Source organism: Anomalospiza imberbis, chromosome W, assembly GCF_031753505.1.
Source record: "Anomalospiza imberbis isolate Cuckoo-Finch-1a 21T00152 chromosome W, ASM3175350v1, whole genome shotgun sequence".
Classification (NCBI taxonomy): Eukaryota; Metazoa; Chordata; class Aves; order Passeriformes; family Viduidae; genus Anomalospiza; species Anomalospiza imberbis.
In genome coordinates this window covers 6,404,955-6,424,282 of record NC_089720.1, presented here as the reverse complement: position 1 = coordinate 6,424,282, position 19,328 = coordinate 6,404,955, and the positions used below count along the sequence as shown (strand labels likewise).

Here is a 19,328-nt window from a genome sequence, read left to right as displayed (position 1 = left end):
GTTTTTTCAAAACCTCAAAGCTAACTTTAAAGTATAGTGATAAAAACATAATAACCAAGGTGTTAATACTCTTAAGTACTAATGAGAAATTTAGGTCTCTTTGTAAAAGATAATTGCTCTCAATCATCATGAATATTTTTTCAAGTCTTGAAGTATACTTTATTTATGACAAGGCAAGGGTTTTTTGCCTGTTAAAGTTGAAGGGTGTGTGCTTTTTGAGACACTAGCAAAGTCCTTTTGAATCCCTTCCTCATTACACTAAAATGTGTGTGCGACAGCACTGTATATGGCTTCACAGAAAACATTTGGACTCAGAGTAGTCCTCTGAAAGTACAAAGACTGATCTTCCTTGTGGGAAATGCAAATACCCTGATAATCCTGGCAATGATGGTATCACATAGTGTAAGGAGAGGAAATAGCTTCTGGAAAATATCATTCCAGTAGCTGCAAATTGGCTGTTAATTTTTTTCAAGTATACTTTTATCTGACTCTTTGCACAACTTTGGTTTTAACTAAATGCAACTAGCTGCTTTTACAGAGTGCATAGACTAACAGATCAGGTACCAGGTACCAGGTCATCAGTACACCAACTGACATTTTCATGGTGATGGAATATGTTTCAGGAGGAGAACTGTTTGATTATATCTGTAAAAATGGAAGGGTAAGAAGTAGTCCAACTCTACAAATCAATTACTTGCATTCTGTTATTGCTTTTGCAACCTTCCTGTTAAATGAAGGTTTGTTTCTTATGCATTCAGCATTAATTTTGCAGTTAGCAATTAAAATATACCTTATGACTATATCTTGTTTTGAAAATAAAAATGGTTATATATTAACATGTTTCAGATCTTTATGTGTGACTTTGTAGCATTTTTCCACTCTACTGAAGAATAAATTGTAGGAACTTTGTTGTGTTGTCAGGCCTCACCCCCTGGTTGGGGTGGCCCGGAAAGGTGGAAAAGTCTCTCCTCTAACCCGTGTCTCCAAAGAAAGACTCAGTAGTCTTCGGTCATCCGGTCTCAAGGTAGTTTATTGTGTGTTATCTAAAAGATTTCTCCCTGAGCTGCTGCGGTCCGTTCAGCAGTCAGGCAAGGGCACACTCCGACACCCAGGGGACTGGTGCCCTCTTTTATATCATACATTACGTATTAGATGTTTATAGTTTTTCCCCAATGCCCATCACCTATACTGAATAGTGACTTTCTACTCTAAACCAGTCTGTGAATGACAACATCACCAAGAACATGGAGGTTAGGAAGAAGAAGGAAAAAGGACAGGGCACACCCAAATCCCTCCATCTTAGAACTTCTGACCCCCATGTACAAAACTCAGACCCCTCTGTACAAGGCCTAAAACCCCCCTGTACAGCACTCAAAAATTCTTCCTTTCACTTTGTGACTACTTCTACTATAATAGCTAAACTTTTGTGATTTCTTGTCCTTCCTGCAAGGTTGGTAAATTGTTCCATGGATCAGGTTCAAAGCCACAGGGGTCTGCGGCTGCATTCCAGGGTCTCAAATGCTTCTGACCTGGGCCCGGAACATCCAAGAGTGTCCAAGGGACATTCTGGGTTCTGACAATAAATTATACTGATATATTCATTTTCAAATACTGTGTACAAACTGGATGGATTTGTTACCTAGTTGGAGTAGCTGTAAACTTTCTTCAGTATAAACTATTATTCAAAAGCTACTGTTGTGCCCTATTACCCTCTTCTACTATCACACTGGTTTCTGTGAAAGTCCTAAAGTCACTTTTGACAAACCATCTAGATAACCAGGATACTTTTAGTTAGTTGTTAGACTGAGCAAACTTTGACATGGATTAGGGTGTGTTTATAGGAAATATCCAGTTAAGTCTGCTGCTTAGGGCTAGCTGCTAATAGGAGCATAAGTAGAATCCGAAATTTATCACTTATATGCTGAGTGTCGTCAGCTTTCGTCAACTTTAATCTTATACCATGTTTAAATATCTAAGTTCATTGATATTCTAATTAGACAAAGTTAATATTTGGGTGCTAATATTTCTAATTACTGAGTATATAACATCTACTGTATAAAACATCAAAACTATAAATGATAGCTTTTGGTCATTGGAAAGTTTCCTTCAATTCATATAGAGGAAAATCAAGTTATCCTTCCACTGTCTCAAAATTGTTTAAAACCGTTGTTTGTCTTAGCTTGATGAAAAGGAAAGTAGACGTCTGTTCCAGCAAATCCTTTCTGGTGTGGATTACTGTCACAGGCATATGGTAGTACATAGAGATCTGAAGCCTGAAAATGTGCTGCTTGATGCACACATGAATGCCAAGATAGCTGATTTTGGTAAGCATTGCTATTTTATATCTGATCACATTTTTGGTGTTATTTAGATCCTGTTAATTTAGATCCTGGCCCGACCCCAGGACCTCGCTCGCTTTTCTCACTGCTGGTAGTTTGCAAAGTTCAGGTCGAAACAGTTTCTAATTGCTAAATATAGTCTTTACGAGTGGCTACAGTTGCAAATCCAAAACAACCACCTTTGAAGCAGAGCTCCTGCCTTTCTCTCTTTCGTCACAGCTTTTGCTAAAGTCTCCACTTCCATAGTTTTTTCTCCTTGGCCGGGTGCTGCTGATGAGTCACCATCGACTTGGACCGGGGGAGGTCCGTGCAATGCCCTGGCTGCGGACAGGCAGCTGTGGAATTCACCCTAAGGCAGTTCAAAACCGCTAGCTGCAGTACCGAAAAAAACCTCCACTTAAGCAAAGCCCAAACAGCCAGCAAAGCAAAAAACATGCGGCAAAAGGGGGCAAGCTGCTCATTCCAACAGACTTTAAAAGCTCCCTCAAAACACACCCCTTCCTACCCCCCCCCCCCCCCCCCCATTCTGTTCCTGGCTGCACTGCTGGTTCTTAAAGGCACAGCTTAATATTTTCTCTGATAATGCTAAGTAGACTTAGTTCCCCACCTCGCCACTTCAAAACTGACTCTCTTGTTGACTGTTTCTTTATCTGTAAAATGCAGATGCTTAGCTCTCTTTTAAGTACAGTGCAGGGAAAGTTCATCATATTTAAGAAATACATTGCTCTAGTAAAATACACTACTTCGAAGAAACTGCTCTAATTTCAGTTTAAAAGCTCTACAGATGCGACTGAAAAATGCAATTAAAGCATAAAAGATAAAATAAGTACAGTTTTGCAAATTTCTGTGCTTTTAGCTATATAACTGCTGTGAGAAACAGAGCTTACTCTTTGAAATTTTTAAAAGTTTAATAAGGGATAAAAGGGACAATATCCAGTGCTGGGGTGTTTGGCAATATGCCAAAACCACACTTGGCTTAAAACAATGTACTTATATACTGTTGCATTACATGCATTATATGCATATTCATGAGCGTTTATACATTATTCAAACACTCCTGTGAGTTTAGACTATTCAGGAATAATTCTTTTGTTTGATTTTAACCTTTGAATTGACTGCATAACATCCTGTAGATTAAATCAATAGATTTTATTTTTTCTCATGGTTCCATCTTGTTGTTTTTGCATTCTCTGATAACAAAGAGTCAGTAAATTCTTCTCTCGGTGCTCTGGTTTTTGTCACTGTTGCAATGAACAGGGCTAATGCCTTTATTAATGTTCAGCTCTTTATTAAAAAGATCAGCTGGGCAGGGGTCCCGAACGGAGCTCACCCCCATTGTTGCAGCTTTCCCAGGTGGTCGATAGGAAGGAGGCGTGCAGGGTCTGTCACTGAAGTCCAGAGCAGCAGCTGTCCCTTCTTCCCTGTGGCACAACCGGTGGCCAGAGGGTGAGGAGGCATGGAGTGCAGAGTCTGTTGCTGAATTCCAGAACAACAGCTGTCCCCGCTCCTTCCCTGGTGACAGCCCTAGGGTGCTCTCTGTCTCGTCCGTCTCTACTTGCCACAGCCCACCTGCGAAAAATGCATATTTTATGATTGGCTTTTCGCAAATATTAAATTGAATACTATATGTATTATGTTATATTGATTAGAAGTGCTGTATTAACATTTTAATAGTATGGTATATGTAGTTTTGTAGTTAAAATAGAGCCTATGTATGTGGGGTTTTCTTTTTACTAGCTCAAGCAAGAGATGAGATAATGAAGAAACTCTTCACACAGAGATGACAATGATGGGGGCCCATAAAGAATTACTGCCTCCTTATCGGAAAAGACAAACATTCTTCCACCTTCTCTCCGTCTTTATGGAACCACCAGGATTAAGGGGAAGAAGTTGACAAAAACCAGAAAAGTTCTTAATTTGCAAGGAATTTATGCATCATGTATGAGATGTATGAATATGCAACAGGCTACTGCTTTTAAAGATTATTCCTTTCTTCACAAGGCATGCTTATTGGGCTTAAGTGCCCGAGAGCATCCGGACGTCTGTAATTCTTTGCTTTTTATTGTCTTGTAATTGTCCTAACTCTAAATTTTCATTACTCTAATTGTATTACTATTTTTATAACTATTTTATTATTATTAAACTTTTAAAATTTTAAAAACCAAGTGATTGGTGTTTATAACAAATAGTAGCAGAGGATGGTTCCTAACACCTCTCTGCCGGTGCCTTAGGAGAGTCAGAGTGAGGGAGACGCGTCCTGCCCTGATTAGGCAGCCTCACTGTGCTCCCCTGGTGCTACCGACGGATGCAGGTTACGATCCAATGGACAAAAGGAGACAATAAAACAAAGAAAAGGGAAAGGATTCCCTAAAACCGCGGTAATTAGCCCCTAAGACCAAAGTGTACACGAAGAACAAAGACCCAAGGACAAGGGATAGGTAAGTATTTGTTGGGATGGGGTGGATAAGGGGGGGATGAATGTGTGTGAATGAGAGGCGGGCTGGTTACCCCAGACCTGCTAAGCGATTGTAGGGTTTCTTATGCTGCGTTTCCGTCTTTTTCGCGAGAAAAGCGGCCAGTACAGAGACGAAGCGAATGATAAAAGAGTGAGAGAATCCCCCCCGGGGAAAATTGGGATTGCGTCTCGGGGAAGGAGTGGGACCCCTTGGAGAGAAGAAGCCGAGGGTGTTCCTGGTATAATCCATTGGGTAAAATAAAAGGTAAAAAGAGGGTTTTCTTGGCATAATTATTTGGAGGAAAAAAATTCAAAAGGTAAAATGTGTGGGAGGGGCCCCTAAAAATTCTGCTTTGGACAACACAGCTAGATTGAGGGATATCCAAGAATACCAACACTGGCCAGTAACACCTATTAGGTGAAATAAAAGGTACCTTCTTGTTGTGTACGCGAGGGTGGGTCTCGCACCAACAAGTCCCCTGTGGGTGGGAGCTTAGGCAAAACCCACAAAACTAGCCTTGTTCCCCTGGGCATGAGGGGGGAGTTGTGACTGCAGCCAGCCTCAAAGGTGAATTGGAACCAGAGGCAAACAAAAGGTACCTTTACTTGTTGTGTACGCGACGGTGGGTCCCGCACCAACAAGTCCCCTGAGGGTGGGAGCTTATGCAAAACCCTGCAAAAACTTGAGTGAAAAAGTCTGCTGGGTTGAGATATTAACCTTCGAGAGCACCCAGGATTGAGTAACTCAGGGCACTTCCCAGAGGCCCCGCGGTACTGAAGCCCAGAGAGGCTGCCCCCAAAGCAAGGATGGCTCAGTATCGTAGGACCTTTTAGCACCGCGGCTGCGTAAAGTAATCATCTAACCCATTCGCCCTGGGGGTGGGGGTGTGGGGAGTCCAGATTGGGCAAGGTACGGAGGTCCGAACCCCTGACTCTGAGGCTATCTCTAGGGAAGAGGGATAGCCAAACCTCGGGGAGGTGGAAGGGGTCAGGGTGGGGGCTTACACGATTCACGATTCTCTGGCAACAGAAATCCCTTTGTGTAAGTCTAAGAGGTTTGCTAACGTTTCCTTCCTCTGTGCAATAAAATAAAGGGAAATGTAGAAGTATGAATGGACAGGCCTGAGGGTGTAGATGTGTGTGCGAAAGTAAGTGGAAAATAAAGGTGAGTAAATAGAAATTAGTGGAAGATATGCAATGCAGATTGTTTGTTTTGAGCTAAATAAAAGTGAGTAAGTGTGCACAAATGAAAGTATATGTAACAGTATTGTGAAGTGCAGAAGTATGAATGAACAGGCTTGAGGGTGTGAATGTGAGTGAGAGTGAGCGAGAGATAAAGGTGAGTAAATGGAAATGAGTGGAAGATATGTAATGTAGATTGTTTATTTTGAGCTTTATTTTTTAGAGGGAGGTGTATTATGTCGAATGGTTTGTGAGAGAAAGGATTTTTTGCATGTGTAGTTGAAAGAAGGTAGTATTTAGGTTGTTAGAAAATGTGAGGAAAAAAAAAAGAGCATGGAATGAATAGATAAGATTTTGGGGAAAAAAAAAAAAATGGGACAGAAAACCAGTAAAAAGGAAGAAAAAGGGGAAAAGGGAGTGGAACAAGAGGGAACCACACCACTCGCAGCCGAGCCACTTGTCCCGGGCCCTGGCTCGCCGCTTGTTTCAGCTCCGTCTGTCCCAGGCCCGGCAATTGTCCCAGGTCCCAGCTCCGCCTGCTTCAGCTCCGCCTGCCCTGGTGCCGGCGCCTGTCCCGGTGCCTGTTTCGCCGCCCGCAGCCTCTGTACCAGTTCCCGTCTTGCTGCTCGCGGCTGCCCAACCGGTCCCTGCCCCCATCCCGCCCGGCTGGTCCATGGCTGCTCCGCCGGCCACGCCTGGCGGGCTCCCGTCCGTCCCGTCTGTCCCATCCTTGGCAGCTCCTCCTGCGGCTGTTTCCTCTGCCCCATCCCCAGCGACTCTGACTGTGCCAGCTGCTCTGGGCACCGCCGCTGCTGCTTCGCCTCTGCTGGGAACAGCTGACCCAGACGCCATTAACTACGCTCCCGTCTGGTATCCCCTGGAAATGCCCCCTCGTTTGGCGGTTCTGCCAGCGAACCCTGCCCATGATCCCCTGAGCTCTGTTCCCCTGGTAACCGCAGCTGCAGCCCAAAAAATCTCGCACCTGGAGGACGCCCCCTATAGGAACACGAGAAGTTCAGTTAGAAAACAACATTCTCCAGACTCTTCCTCACAACACGGGAGAAAGGCTATAGAAAAAGACTGGGATCTGTTTCCACTAAGAGAAGTCCCGATGGGAGGGGGTGGAACTGAGTTTGTAAATGCTCCTTAAACTTCTTCTGAGGTCAGGAATTTTAAAGAGGAAATCAAAGGGATTTTGAAGGATCCCATAAGCACTGCTAAACAATTAGACCAATTTTTAGGTTCAAGCATTTATACCTGGGAAGAAATGTGGTCGATAATAAAGATACTATTTTCTCCAGAAGAAAGGGAAATGATCAAAATTGCAAGCAAAGAAGCCGGGAGTAAAGAAAAACCACATCCCCTCCCTGGAGAGGACAAAATGCCAACTGCACCTCCTGAGCAGGGTCGAAATAATGAGGAGGGGAGAAAACATATGAATGAGTATTGTAATTTAATAATCAAGACAAAAAAAGGGGCATCATCTCGAGGGCAAAATGCGGAAGGGACTTTTGAGGCACAACAAGGGAAAGGGGAGGCTCCAACTGAATGGTTGGACAGACTTAGAAGAAATATAAGGCAACATTCCAGAATGGATCCTTAGACTGATGTGAGAAAAGCTTTGTTAAAGATTAACTTTGTGCTTGGCCAGATAATGGAAAAAATTGAAGATCAGCATGACAAATCATTAGATGATTTATTAAAGGAGGCTCAGAAAGTCTATGGCCAAAGCCAAACTAAAAGCAAGGATTGTGGCAGTCACCATGTGAGAAAACAATTACAAGAAAAAAATCAAAAACACACAAACACTACTCCTAGATATGACAGTAGTAGAGACAGGGGAACAGAAAAAAATAAAACCCCAATACAAACCAAGTCTCAGGAGCATTCCAGGAATGTCTGCTTTTACTGTAAGAGCAAAGGACATTATAAGAGAGATTGTCCTAAGAGGGCAACAGATCTGAAAATCTTCTGAGAGATGAGCAAAGAAGAAGAATAGGGATAGTAGAGGCTCTATTTTTTTTAAGGGAAAAATACCATCTAGAGTCTGTGATAACTTTAAAAGTGGGTCCCCAAGAAAAAATAATTAGAATTTGTAGTAGACACAGGGGCAAAAAGAACCTATCTGTTAAATATTCCAAAATATTATAGTGTGAGCAAAGATACTGTAAAAGTAACAAGAAAAAAAAATTAACAAGGAAGTTTGGGCTAGAGAAGGAAATAGGGAAGGATGCTTCATACTGAGCAAATGTCTTAATTGAGCTGTTGATTCAGCTAATTCTTTTCCCATTACTGTGTACAAGTAGTTTAAATTATTTCTTCCAATTTGCATTGTGATTTTTCATCTTGAAATTTGTAACTTGCTATATACTAAAGTTGAGAAACTAGTTTACAGCTGTGACATAGCCAGACCTACTTTTAATTTATTTTGAATCGATGTGAAGCTGTTCAATCACATGATTCTCAGTGTGTAAAGTTAAACTAAAGGTAACACCAGCTACTTGGCAGGTCAATGAGAAACATTTTTTCTTCCAGCTAGTCCTTTTACATGTACCCAAAAGTGTTTTGCTTTTTTAGTTTTTTGTTTGTTTGTGTTTCTGGAAGTGCTGACTACTTGCAGTGCACCTAGAACAGCAGCTAGAGTTGTGCATGCATAGCACTTTTGAAAAATAGGGCTCATTTTTTTTTACCTCGAATTGGAGATGGCTACATATATAAATGGGAACACACAAAGCTGGATGAAGAAAGGTTTCAGTATCTTCTAATGTAAGCTGTTAATTTGTTACTTTCAGCATCACTGTGGGTGTGTGACACACACACATAAAAAAAAAAATGGTGGGGGGGAATCTCTGCTTGCTGTAGTTTTATTTCTGGAATGAGTTAGACAGCTATGAAGAAGTTGTGGGTTCTTTGTGTGGTTTACCCAGGCCTGCAAGGAGGGCTTGGTCATGATTCGCTCTGTGCTGCAAGTAGCCCTGCAGCGTGGCAGCAGTAGCTTGCCTCTAGTGAGTTTGCAGGCAGGGTGCTTCACCACTGCAGTGCTCAGGTGCTGTTTCCTATTGTGACATAAAAGCTTAAATTCAAGAGTGCCTCTTTCCATCCAATTATTGTTTGTACCACAGGAGCCTCTTTGAACAGCATTTCCTAATGGTCAAAAAGAAAGTATTGCAGACACAAATGCCTTACTTTCTGTCTCTCCCCACTGTATTCATGTTTTGTCCATTCTCTCTTCAAAATATGGATTTGTAAAACTCATGCTCTGTGTCCTCAGATGCCCTTCCCAAATCAAACCTTGGCTTCGTTGCAAATTGCATTGCACTAACTAGCATTGTCTTAAATTTTTTGGTGCAAGCAGGATCACTTTGGAAGTAAGTTGTTGTTTACCTTGTTCTTACAACCTTTTTGAGCTTGTTAATGGGAAAAAAATTGTGATAGAAAAACAAGTCTTTAGTTTTAGTACTGTGTCAGCTGTGAGTGGCTAGTAGCCTTGGTGGAGAGTGCCATGAATTGCATGCTTGCAAAACACACATAACAAAAGTGATTTAATTTTTAAAGAAGTTGAAAAAGGGGGAGGGGTGATTGGCAGACTTACCTCTGAGACATTGGAATGTGGACTGATCTTAGAAGGTGGACTGATGCTGGAATGTGGATGCTAAAATGTGAAGAGAGAGAAAGAGAGGGAGAGAAAAAGAGAGAGGGAGGTGAAGGACAGAGTTAAATGCAAGACTGTTAAATAAATAAATAAATAAATAAAAGAAAGGGACCACCACTAGAGATAAGATCAAGGCAGAGATAGCTGACTTTCACAAAGTGATTTATTTGTTTAAGCAAGAATTCTTTTCTCTTTCTGTTTTTTTGTTAAGAAGAGGAGGCTTTTTGTTCTGAAGAATGGGTCTGTAAGATTAAAACAGTTAAATGTTGCCCAAAAAGTAAAAAAACAAGAGATGTGATACATGTCGTGTTAAAATTGGCCTGGTCTTTCTATTTAACTACTTATAGCTCACAAGAAGAATTGGCCTCTGCAGCTATTAAAACAGCTGGATACAAGAAGAAGCAGCTGTAGAAGAAGGTTTTAGTTAAACACAGAAAGTTTTGAAGAAAACTAATGGTAAAAGTCAATGCAGTATTGTCTTTCTTTTAACACTGTGTTATTAAGAAGTCCTTTCCAGGTACCACTAAAGCAGCAATCTGAACCACAGAAAGAGGGTGAATTCACGACAGCAAAATCAAAGAACTTGTGAAGAACCTTGAAGAATGGACTATCACATCTAAACCGGGTGATACCAAATTGACTTTCGACTGGGACTGGGTGGTAATAGTTTGGGAAAACCCAAATGAACCAAGGGAAGTACAAAAAATAACACCTAACTGAGAAATAAGGCAAAGCTTACATCACTGGTTTTAAGCACTGCCTAAATAAGTCCTCAGACGCCTCCGACACCTCCTTAGGAGAGGAACATTGCCACTTCAAACAGGAGGATCAAGATTATTTTAATCAGAGTTCTCACATTCTGGCCTTAGCCTGTGACTTGTACAAGGAAGAAGGGAAATTACCATCAGTATTATACTGTATACTTTATTTGATTCATCCCAGTGCTGGACACGCTAACTGGGTTATAAGTAAATGTTCAAATTATGAGAATGATTAGTATTGGAGCTCACAAAATCTATGTTCTCATTGCAATAGGTATTGAGTACTGAATCTATCCCCTATAGAGATAGAACTCAAAGCAACTGAGGTAATAACTTTGTTTTGTGGATGGGAATTATCAGTGCCTGTTGACTGAGAGATACTTGAGGAATGGTAAGAAACCTCAGTTAAAGAGTGTTGAAAAGGACTTGCCTAAAACATATTTAGTAAAAAGAGTAACAAAGGAAACAGAGGGCAAGCCTGGATTGACCACTGTACTCGCCACCGAGAAGATCACACATACCTGCTATGGGAAGCAACTCCATAGGCAGGGGAGGTGGGGGTATAAGCCATACCAGACCTCTGTTATTCCTGTTTCTGTCTCTCATGTGTTGTCTTTTACCTTTTGAGATACTGGCAAGATCGTGTCACAAATGCTACAAAAAAATATTACATGGAAAGAAACCAAACTTCCTTTTTTGTTACACACCCCCATGTCAACAGCCACTGTTATAACCCATCCAAACTGAGTACCTGCAGGAAAAATGGGGAAAAATACTGAATTACAAGGAACTTAGGAAAAAGTGGTAATAGATGGGGCACTGAATGTCCAAAATGAGAGAGATGGATTTGTTTTATATTCGATTTCAGGAATACAGTCCAAGATTAGGCAAAAAGGCCATTAGTAAAAAAAAAAAAAAGTGAAATCAGCACAGCAATCTACCTCTGTATTAAACCCAAATTATATACTGAATCGTATTATAAGACTCCAAGCAGTCATAGAGAAGATAACAAACAAAGCCGCTCAAGCATTAGAATTAAAGAAATAACCCAGATATCGGTCCAAAAGTGAGAATACAATGTTAAAAACTAACTGATGGGGTAATGTATTGAAGAATAGATAGTGGAAAAAATTAGGATTACAACTGTTCTGATGTTTCTTCCTTGTTTAATCCCATCTTTAATTTGATTACTAACATAGTCTAAAGAATGCAATTAGATAAGAAATATTGCTCAAGCCAAATGATTTATAAAGAATAAGTGGAGGGATTGTGAAAACTGCATATTTTATGATTGGCTTTTCGCAAATATTAAATTGAATCCTATATGTATTATGTTATATTGATTAGAAGGGCTGTATTAACATTTTAATAGTATGGTAAATGTAGTTTTGTAGTTAAAATAGAGCCTATGTATGTGGGGGTTTTTTTTACTAGCTCAAGCAAGAGATGAGATAATGAAGAAACTCTTCACACAGAGATGACAATGATGGGGGCCCATAAAGAATTACTGCCTCCTTATCGGAAAAGACAAACATTCTTCCACCTTCTCTCCGTCTTTATGGAACCACCAGGATTAAGGGGAAGAAGTTGACAAAAACCAGAAAAGTTCTTAATTTGCAAGGAATTTATGCATCATGTATGAGATGTATGAATATGCAACAGGCTACTGCTTTTAAAGATTATTCCTTTTTTCACAAGGCATGCTTATTGGGCTTAAGTGCCCGAGAGCATCCGGACGTCTGTAATTCTTTGCTTTTTATTGTCTTGTAATTGTCCTAACTCTAAATTTTCATTACTCTAATTGTATTACTATTTTTATAACTATTTTATTATTATTAAACTTTTAAAATTTTAAAAACCAAGTGATTGGCGTTTATAACACCACCCTAGTCTAGTCTCTTTTAGGTGATGGTGACAGACAAAAGACCATAAGGTGTTGTGTTTCCCCTCTTCCTTGGCTAGGGCATTTGTCTATCCCCCTCTTCTGTGTTTAGTTTTTTATTTAGGGGTCGCTTTATCCCAAAAAATACTCCCATTATCCCAGGGGGCTTTCTTATTTTCATTTTAGTCCCAGAATGTCGGTGTGGTGGGGGTAGGCAGGTTATCTCTAGGTAGTTTAGCGAAAACAAACAGAGCAATTAGCTAATTAACATTTCAATATCGGTAGACAGCAGTCATTCCAGTGTTGCCATGGGAACTAGGAAGGCTCTGCCGCCTCTCTGGGGAACACCTGGAAACTTTGTCCATTGCAAATCCCTCCTCTATTTCTTTGATCAGGCTTAAGCCCGCATCAACTTACAGTTTTTGGCTTTTGAGGGCTAACTTCTTTTGGCAATTATATGCTTTTACTTATGTCTGATGGTAATTCTCCTATTCTTTAGAAAATACGTAAGACTTAATAATATTCTAATTAAAAAAAAAAATTCTTCAGTTAACTTCTTTGGCTAAAGGACACTTATTAAACAATTACAAAGTACTTAAACCTTTACTATGGCACTTTAACTCAGAAACCGTTATTAACCCCTTACTGTATATCAGCCTCTAGCAAGTCTTTTTTAAAGTTAATTTTAAGTATTCTGATCTCTTAATTACTTCCATGCACAAGAGGAGGCGGGTGACACTGCTGGGTCTGGTCTGGCGTCCGGGGGTGGCACTGGTCCTTTAACTCTGGTGTCATGGGTCCAGCCTTTTTCTTGGGTTTGCACCGCAGTGTGTGTGGTGAGTAGTACCTGGAAAGGTCCTTCGAATTTGGGGGTTAATGGAGTGGTGGTGTTCCAGGATTTTATCAACACCCTATCCCCAGGACTGATGTTGTGGGCATTGGTGTCCAGAGGGGAAGTTTGGGGGAGGTACCCCTTCTTTCTGAGGCCTTCTACGGATTTTCCTATGACCTCTAAAAATTTCTGAGTTTCTGCCTCCCAGATTATCTGCTGTACGGAAAGGGGTGATTAAAAAAGGGAACCCAAGCATCATTTCTTAGGGAGAGACCCCTGTGTCGGACCGAGGTCTGGTTCTGATGCGCAAGAGAGCGAGAGGTAAACACCTGAGCCAATTCATCTTTGTCTCTTCAATTAATTTAGTTAACCCATTTTTAAGAGTTCTATTCATCCTCTCCACTCTTCCAGATCTTTGAGGATGCCATGGGGTGTGCAATCTCCACCTTATCCCCAGGGCTTTTGCTACTTGATGTAAAGTTTGAGCGACAAAATGTGGACCTCGGTCCGAGTCAATGTTATCGACTAGCCCGTATCGTGGTATGATGTTTTCTAAGATTATTTTTGCAACTTCCTGGGCGGTCTCTTTTCTGGTTGGGAAAGCCTCCACCCAGTGAGTGAGATGATCTACGATCACTAGTAAATGTTTGTACCTCTTCACAGAGGGCATTTCAGTGAAATCTACTTGTATGTTTTGGAAAGGTCTCAAAGCAAGTTTTCCTCCCCCACGTGCTGTTTTTCTCATTAACTTTTGGTCAGTTTTTAGGCAAATCGCACACCCTCTTGTGACTGTCTTTGCCAGATCATATACTCCAAGACATAAATTTTCCTGTAAAAAGTGGTTGCACAAACCTTGGATTCCCCAGTGGGTCAATTCATGTAACTCTACTAGCACTCTTCAAGCGAGCGAGGGCTTTATTTAGGAACTTACGCCCATCAGGAGTCAACCATTCTCCTAGTTCCCCTTGATGTAATTCTAGTTCCTTTATTATTTTTAATTCTCTTTCTCTGAACCTTGGCTCTTCTTCTTTCCTTTCTCTACTTGGTCCTACTTCTATTTTAAAAGCTTTTACTGGATTCCTTGAGTCTAAGGCTGCTTCTTTAGCTATCTGATCTGCTAATCGGTTTCCCTTTCCTTCACGGGTGTGTCCTTTCTTATGTCCCTTTATATGCACCACAGCTATCTCTGCGGGCTTTTGTAAGGATTCTAATACTAGTTTTATCAGTTTCTCATGTACCAGGTTCTTCCCTTTGGAGTTTAGGTAGCCACGCTCCTCCCAAAGTTTTCCGAAGGTATGGATGATCCCAAACGCATATTGCGAGTCTGTGTAAATAGTTCCTTGGTCTCCCTCTAACAGGTCTAATCCTCTTTTCAAAGCATAGACTTCACAACACTGGGCTGACCAGTTTGAGGGCAGTTTCCTTTCTCTGCAACTTTCATGTCTTCCCTGTCTATGACAGCATATCCAGAGGCTCTTTTCCCTCCTACTACTCTTGAGAACCCATCTATAGAAAGGGATCTCCCGTATGGCAAGGGTACATCTTCTAAATCCTGTCTCACTTTGGTCTGTAGATTTATGAGTTCAATACAATCATGTTCTAGATCAGCCAGGGGTTCTCCGGCAGGAAATTGTGCAGGGTTTAGACATTTGGAGGTGACTAACTCTAAGTCACCTGTGTTCATTAAGATGATCTCATACCTCAATATTCTAGAGTCAGTCGACCACTGCTGAGACTTTTGGCTTAGTACTGTTTTGAGATCATGGGGGGTGTGGACTTTAATTTTCCCTTGCAGGGTCAACTTTTGGGCTTCTTCTATCAGGACAGCTGCTGCTGTGATTACTTGCAGGCAAGTTGGCCATCCTCTGGCCTTCAGGGGATATTGGGTATTGCTTGACTCAGATAGGGGGTGTATCTCTTTGCATTTCTATTTTTGTTGGCGTGATGTTCAAGTATCCACACTTACTTTCTTCTGCCCATACTCTGGGGTCTATTTCCTCTATGTCTCTCTGGGTAAGCCTCATGACCTGGACTACCATCCTCCCATCTCATGGGATGATCCCTACCCCCAGTTGAACTTGCAAGTCTCTTCCCAAGAGGTTACTTCCTAAATTTGGCAGATAGATAAAGTCTGCCAAACATTGTCTTGAATTCCCCGTGATTTCTATATTCTCAACTACAGATGCTTTAAATGGTCTTCCCTCTGCCCCTAGAACCTCACAGACCTTCTTCCCAATTCTCGGATCTCACCCCCGGTTGGGGTGAGCCCGTGAAGGTAGAAAAGTCTCTCCTCCCACCCGTGTCTCCAAAGAAAGACTCAGTAGTCTTTGGTCGTCCGGTCTCAAGGTAGTTTATTATATGTAATCTAAAAGATTTCTCCCTGAGCTGCTGCGGTCCGTTCAGCAGTCAGGCAAGGGCACACTCCGACACCCAGGGGGCTGGTGCCCTCTTTTATATCATATATTACGTATTAGATGTTTATAGTTTCCCCCCAATGCCCATCGCCTATACTGAATAGTGACTTTCTACTCTAAACCAATCTGTGAGTGCCAACATCACCAAGAACATGGAGGTTAGGAAGAAGAAGGAGGAAGGACAGGGCCCGCCCAAGTCCCTCCATCTTAAAACTTCTGACCCCCATGTATAAAACTCAGACCCATCTGTACAAGGCCTAAAACCCCCCTGTACAGCACTCAAAAACTCTTCCTCTCACTTTGTGACTACATCTACTACAATATCTAAACCTTTGTGATTTCTTGTTCTTCCTGCAAAGTTGGTAAATTGTTCCATGGATCAGTTTCAAAGCCACAGGGGTCTGCGGCTGCATTCCAGGGTCTCAAATGCTTCTGACCTGGGCCCGGAACATACAAGAGTGTCCAAGGGAAATTCTGGGTTCCGACACCCAATGGTGACTCCTTCTGGTAACTTGTTTATACTGGACTTATCTGCCCCTGTGTCAACTAAGCACTCAAATTCTTACTTTAAATGATGCCTCTATTTAAAATGGAATATACAGACAGGCAATTAAAGCTTATCTGGTCCCTTCCCACAACTTAGTATTTTGAATCTCTAGACTGAACTTAATCTCTTTTAACTAAACTCCCACTCTTGGTACTACCCTCTTGACACTTTGCATTGTCTCTTGGCTAGGACAATCACTAGTCACACTCACATATATTGTCTTTTGTTCTCTTGCTCTTGGGTCTAGGTTTTGGACGTCCTCCTGGACTTTTTAGGCTTGGACCCCTCCTAAGTCTTGCCTAAACTCTTACTTGGCCTTCTGCCCAACCTTTTTACTACACTTGGGAAGCTTGGTCTCCCAGCCAAGGTAAGGTCGAACATCCTGCCGAGCCTTACACTCGAACTCCGGCCAAGCCCCCTTCCCTGACTCTCCTACTAGGCTTAACTTGCTTACCTTCCTGACTTTCTGCTTACTTGGGTTCATGCCTGCTGTGCCAGGGACATCCTGCCCTTCCTTCCAGGAACATTCCTTTACCTGCTCTGCTGGGGACCTTTGGCCCTGCCTGCCAGGGGCATCCCACCTGCCCTGTTAGCCAGTCCTGCCTGTCGGGGACATGCCCTCTGCCTGGCAGGACTTGTTGCTCCTGCCTGCTAGGATGTCCTGCCCTACCTGCTTTTTGCTTCTGCCTGCCTACTAGGACTTCTTGCCCTACCTGCCAGGGACATCCCACTTGCCCTGTTAGCCGGTCCTGCCTGCCGGGGACATGCCCACTGCCTGGTGGGACTTGTTGCTCCTGCCTGCTAGGACATCCTGCCCTACCTGCCAAGGACATCCCACCTGCTGTGGTGTTCTGTCCTGCCTGCCGGGGACATGCCCTCTGCCTGGTGGGACTTGCCACTCCTGCCTGTTAGGACATCCTGCCATACATGCCAGGGGCATCCCAGCTGCCCTGCTGGTGGCATTCCCTGTGCCCTGATTGCCATGGACTTACTTTGCCCCTAGGGGGTCTCCACAAGCCCGGAGGAGGGCCTGCTTTACTTCTAAGGAGACGCCTCAGTCACTCCTCTATTCAACTTGCTTCCCCCCGTTCCCGGCCGGCCTGTTTGCAGGAGTCCAGAAACGCGGTACTAGCGGGTCCCTCTCACTTTGGGGGTCCGTGCTGCCGGGCCCCGTCTCAATCACTCACTCTCTCGTCTCCCGTTTTTTCTTACCGCTCCGACTCTCCTCTACGTTGCTCGTCTCACGGTGATCCTAGGGTCCGGAGGTAGCCAGCAACTCCCGAGGGTCCCTCGAAGCAGGTGGTCGGGCTGTCCAACTGTCCGGGGGTCCTCTTTGGGTGTGGCTATCCCGGACGAGCCCCCAACTGAAATGAACAGGGCTTATGCCTTTATTAATGTTCAGCTCTTTATTAAAAAGATCAGCTGGGCAGGGGTCCCGAACAGAGCTCAACCCCATTGTTGTAGCTTTTCCAGGTGGCCGAAAGGAAGGAGGCATGCAGGGTCTGTCACTGAAGTCCAGAGCAGCAGCTGTCCCCGCTCCTTCCCTGGTGGCAGCACCAGGGTGCTCTCTGCCTCTTCCATCTCCATATGCCCCAGCCCACCCTAGTCTAGTCGCTTTTAGATGGTGGTGGCAGACAAAAGCCGGTCAGGGGTTGTGTTTCTCTCTTCCTCAGCTAGGGCATTTGTCTATCCCCCTCTACTGTGTTTAGTTCTTTATTTAGGGGTGTCTTTGTCCCCTAAAAATGCTCCCATTATCCCAGGGGGTTTTCTTATTTGCATGTTAGTCCCAGAATGTCGGTGTGGTGGAAGGAAGGCAGATTATCTCTAGGTAGTTTAGAGAAAACAAACAGAGCAATTAACTAATTAACATTTCAATATCGGTAGCCAGCAGTCATTCCAGTGTTGCCATGGGAACTAGGAAGGCCCTGCCCGCCTCTCTGGGGAACACCTGGAACCTTTGTTCATTACATATTTCAGTTGAAAATATCTCAAAACTAAAATTGTTTTTCTTTTTACTGCCACTAACTACAAACCCAATTCCAAAACCACAACTATTTCTATAAAAAGCTGGTTGACTTATACAAAGATATTATTTATGATCAGGTAGTTGAAACCCTTAGAGGAAAGAGGCATTTTTCAGTCTCCTGCAAAATGTGTAGCAAAATCTTGTGAAGGAGATGATTACTTTTCACTATGTACTGTTGTGTTGCACAGAAGGGGTCTTGTACTGACAACTGTTGATCTTTTTTGTATAGACTAAGAATAATGTTATTTTAAAAATAATTTAATAATAGAAAGACTTGCTTTGCATATGTATATGTTGCATCCTAGGTTTGTAACGCGAAGCCGCGTATATACTCAGATATTTTTTTAAATCTAGAGAACATGAATGGTTTAAGCAGGACCTTCCCAAATACCTGTTTCTCGAAGACCCGTCATATAGTTCTACCATGATTGATGATGAAGCCTTAAAAGAAGTGTGTGAGAAGTTTGAATGCACTGAAGAAGAAGTGCTAAGTTGCCTGTACAGCCAAAATCATCAGGACCCTTTAGTGGTTGCATATCACCTCATTATAGATAATAGAAGAATAATGAATGAGGCCAAAGACTTCTACTTGGCTACAAGCCCACCCGATTCTTTTCTTGATGATCACAATCTGTCTCTCCACCTCATCCTGAAAGAGTGCTATTCTTAGTAGCTGAAGCACCACGTCCCCGTCATACTCTTGATGAGCTGAATCCACAGAAGTCAAAACACCAAGGTGTAAGAAGAGCAAAGTGGCACTTGGGAATACGGAGTCAGAGTAGACCAAATGATATCATGTCTGAAGTTTGTCGAGCAATTACACAACTGGATTATGAATGGAAGGTAAAGAATAAAGGGTCTTTACAGCAGACAACAGTAAATTTTTGTTTGAGCTGTGTAATTACATAGCCTTGAAGTATGAAACTGTGTTCCCCTGTGCTGAGGAAAATAGTCTTGTGTGCCTGTAATGACTACTTGTATTTGCTGTGCAGGAAGGGTTTGGGGAGGAAGGCTATTTATGCTGGCAACAATAATCTTGCTAATGTGTTTAATCTTTCTACTGGGGCTCTGGGAATATGTTGAGTAGGGTGTTTTGTTTGAGTTTTTTTGGTGTGTTTTTGTTGGTAATAAAAACTCTGACAAGCAAACCTGAAATCACTTAATAACATCAGTGACTTGAAATAAGAAAAACAATGTGCAGTGCTTCTAAAACAGTTCTAGTTACTAAGTCAAATCTC

The 19,328-nt window shown here is 42.4% G+C and overlaps 1 protein-coding gene across 1 annotated transcript in view; it reads left to right on the top strand.

Moving 5' to 3' along the window:
• Positions 1-19,328, top strand: part of LOC137464277 (5'-AMP-activated protein kinase catalytic subunit alpha-1-like) — a 29,323-nt gene that overhangs the window by 5,357 nt on the left and 4,638 nt on the right. The window contains 2 exon segments of the mRNA XM_068175564.1: positions 18,445-18,724; positions 18,727-18,933. Coding sequence (XP_068031665.1) covers positions 18,445-18,724; positions 18,727-18,933 — 487 coding nt within the window.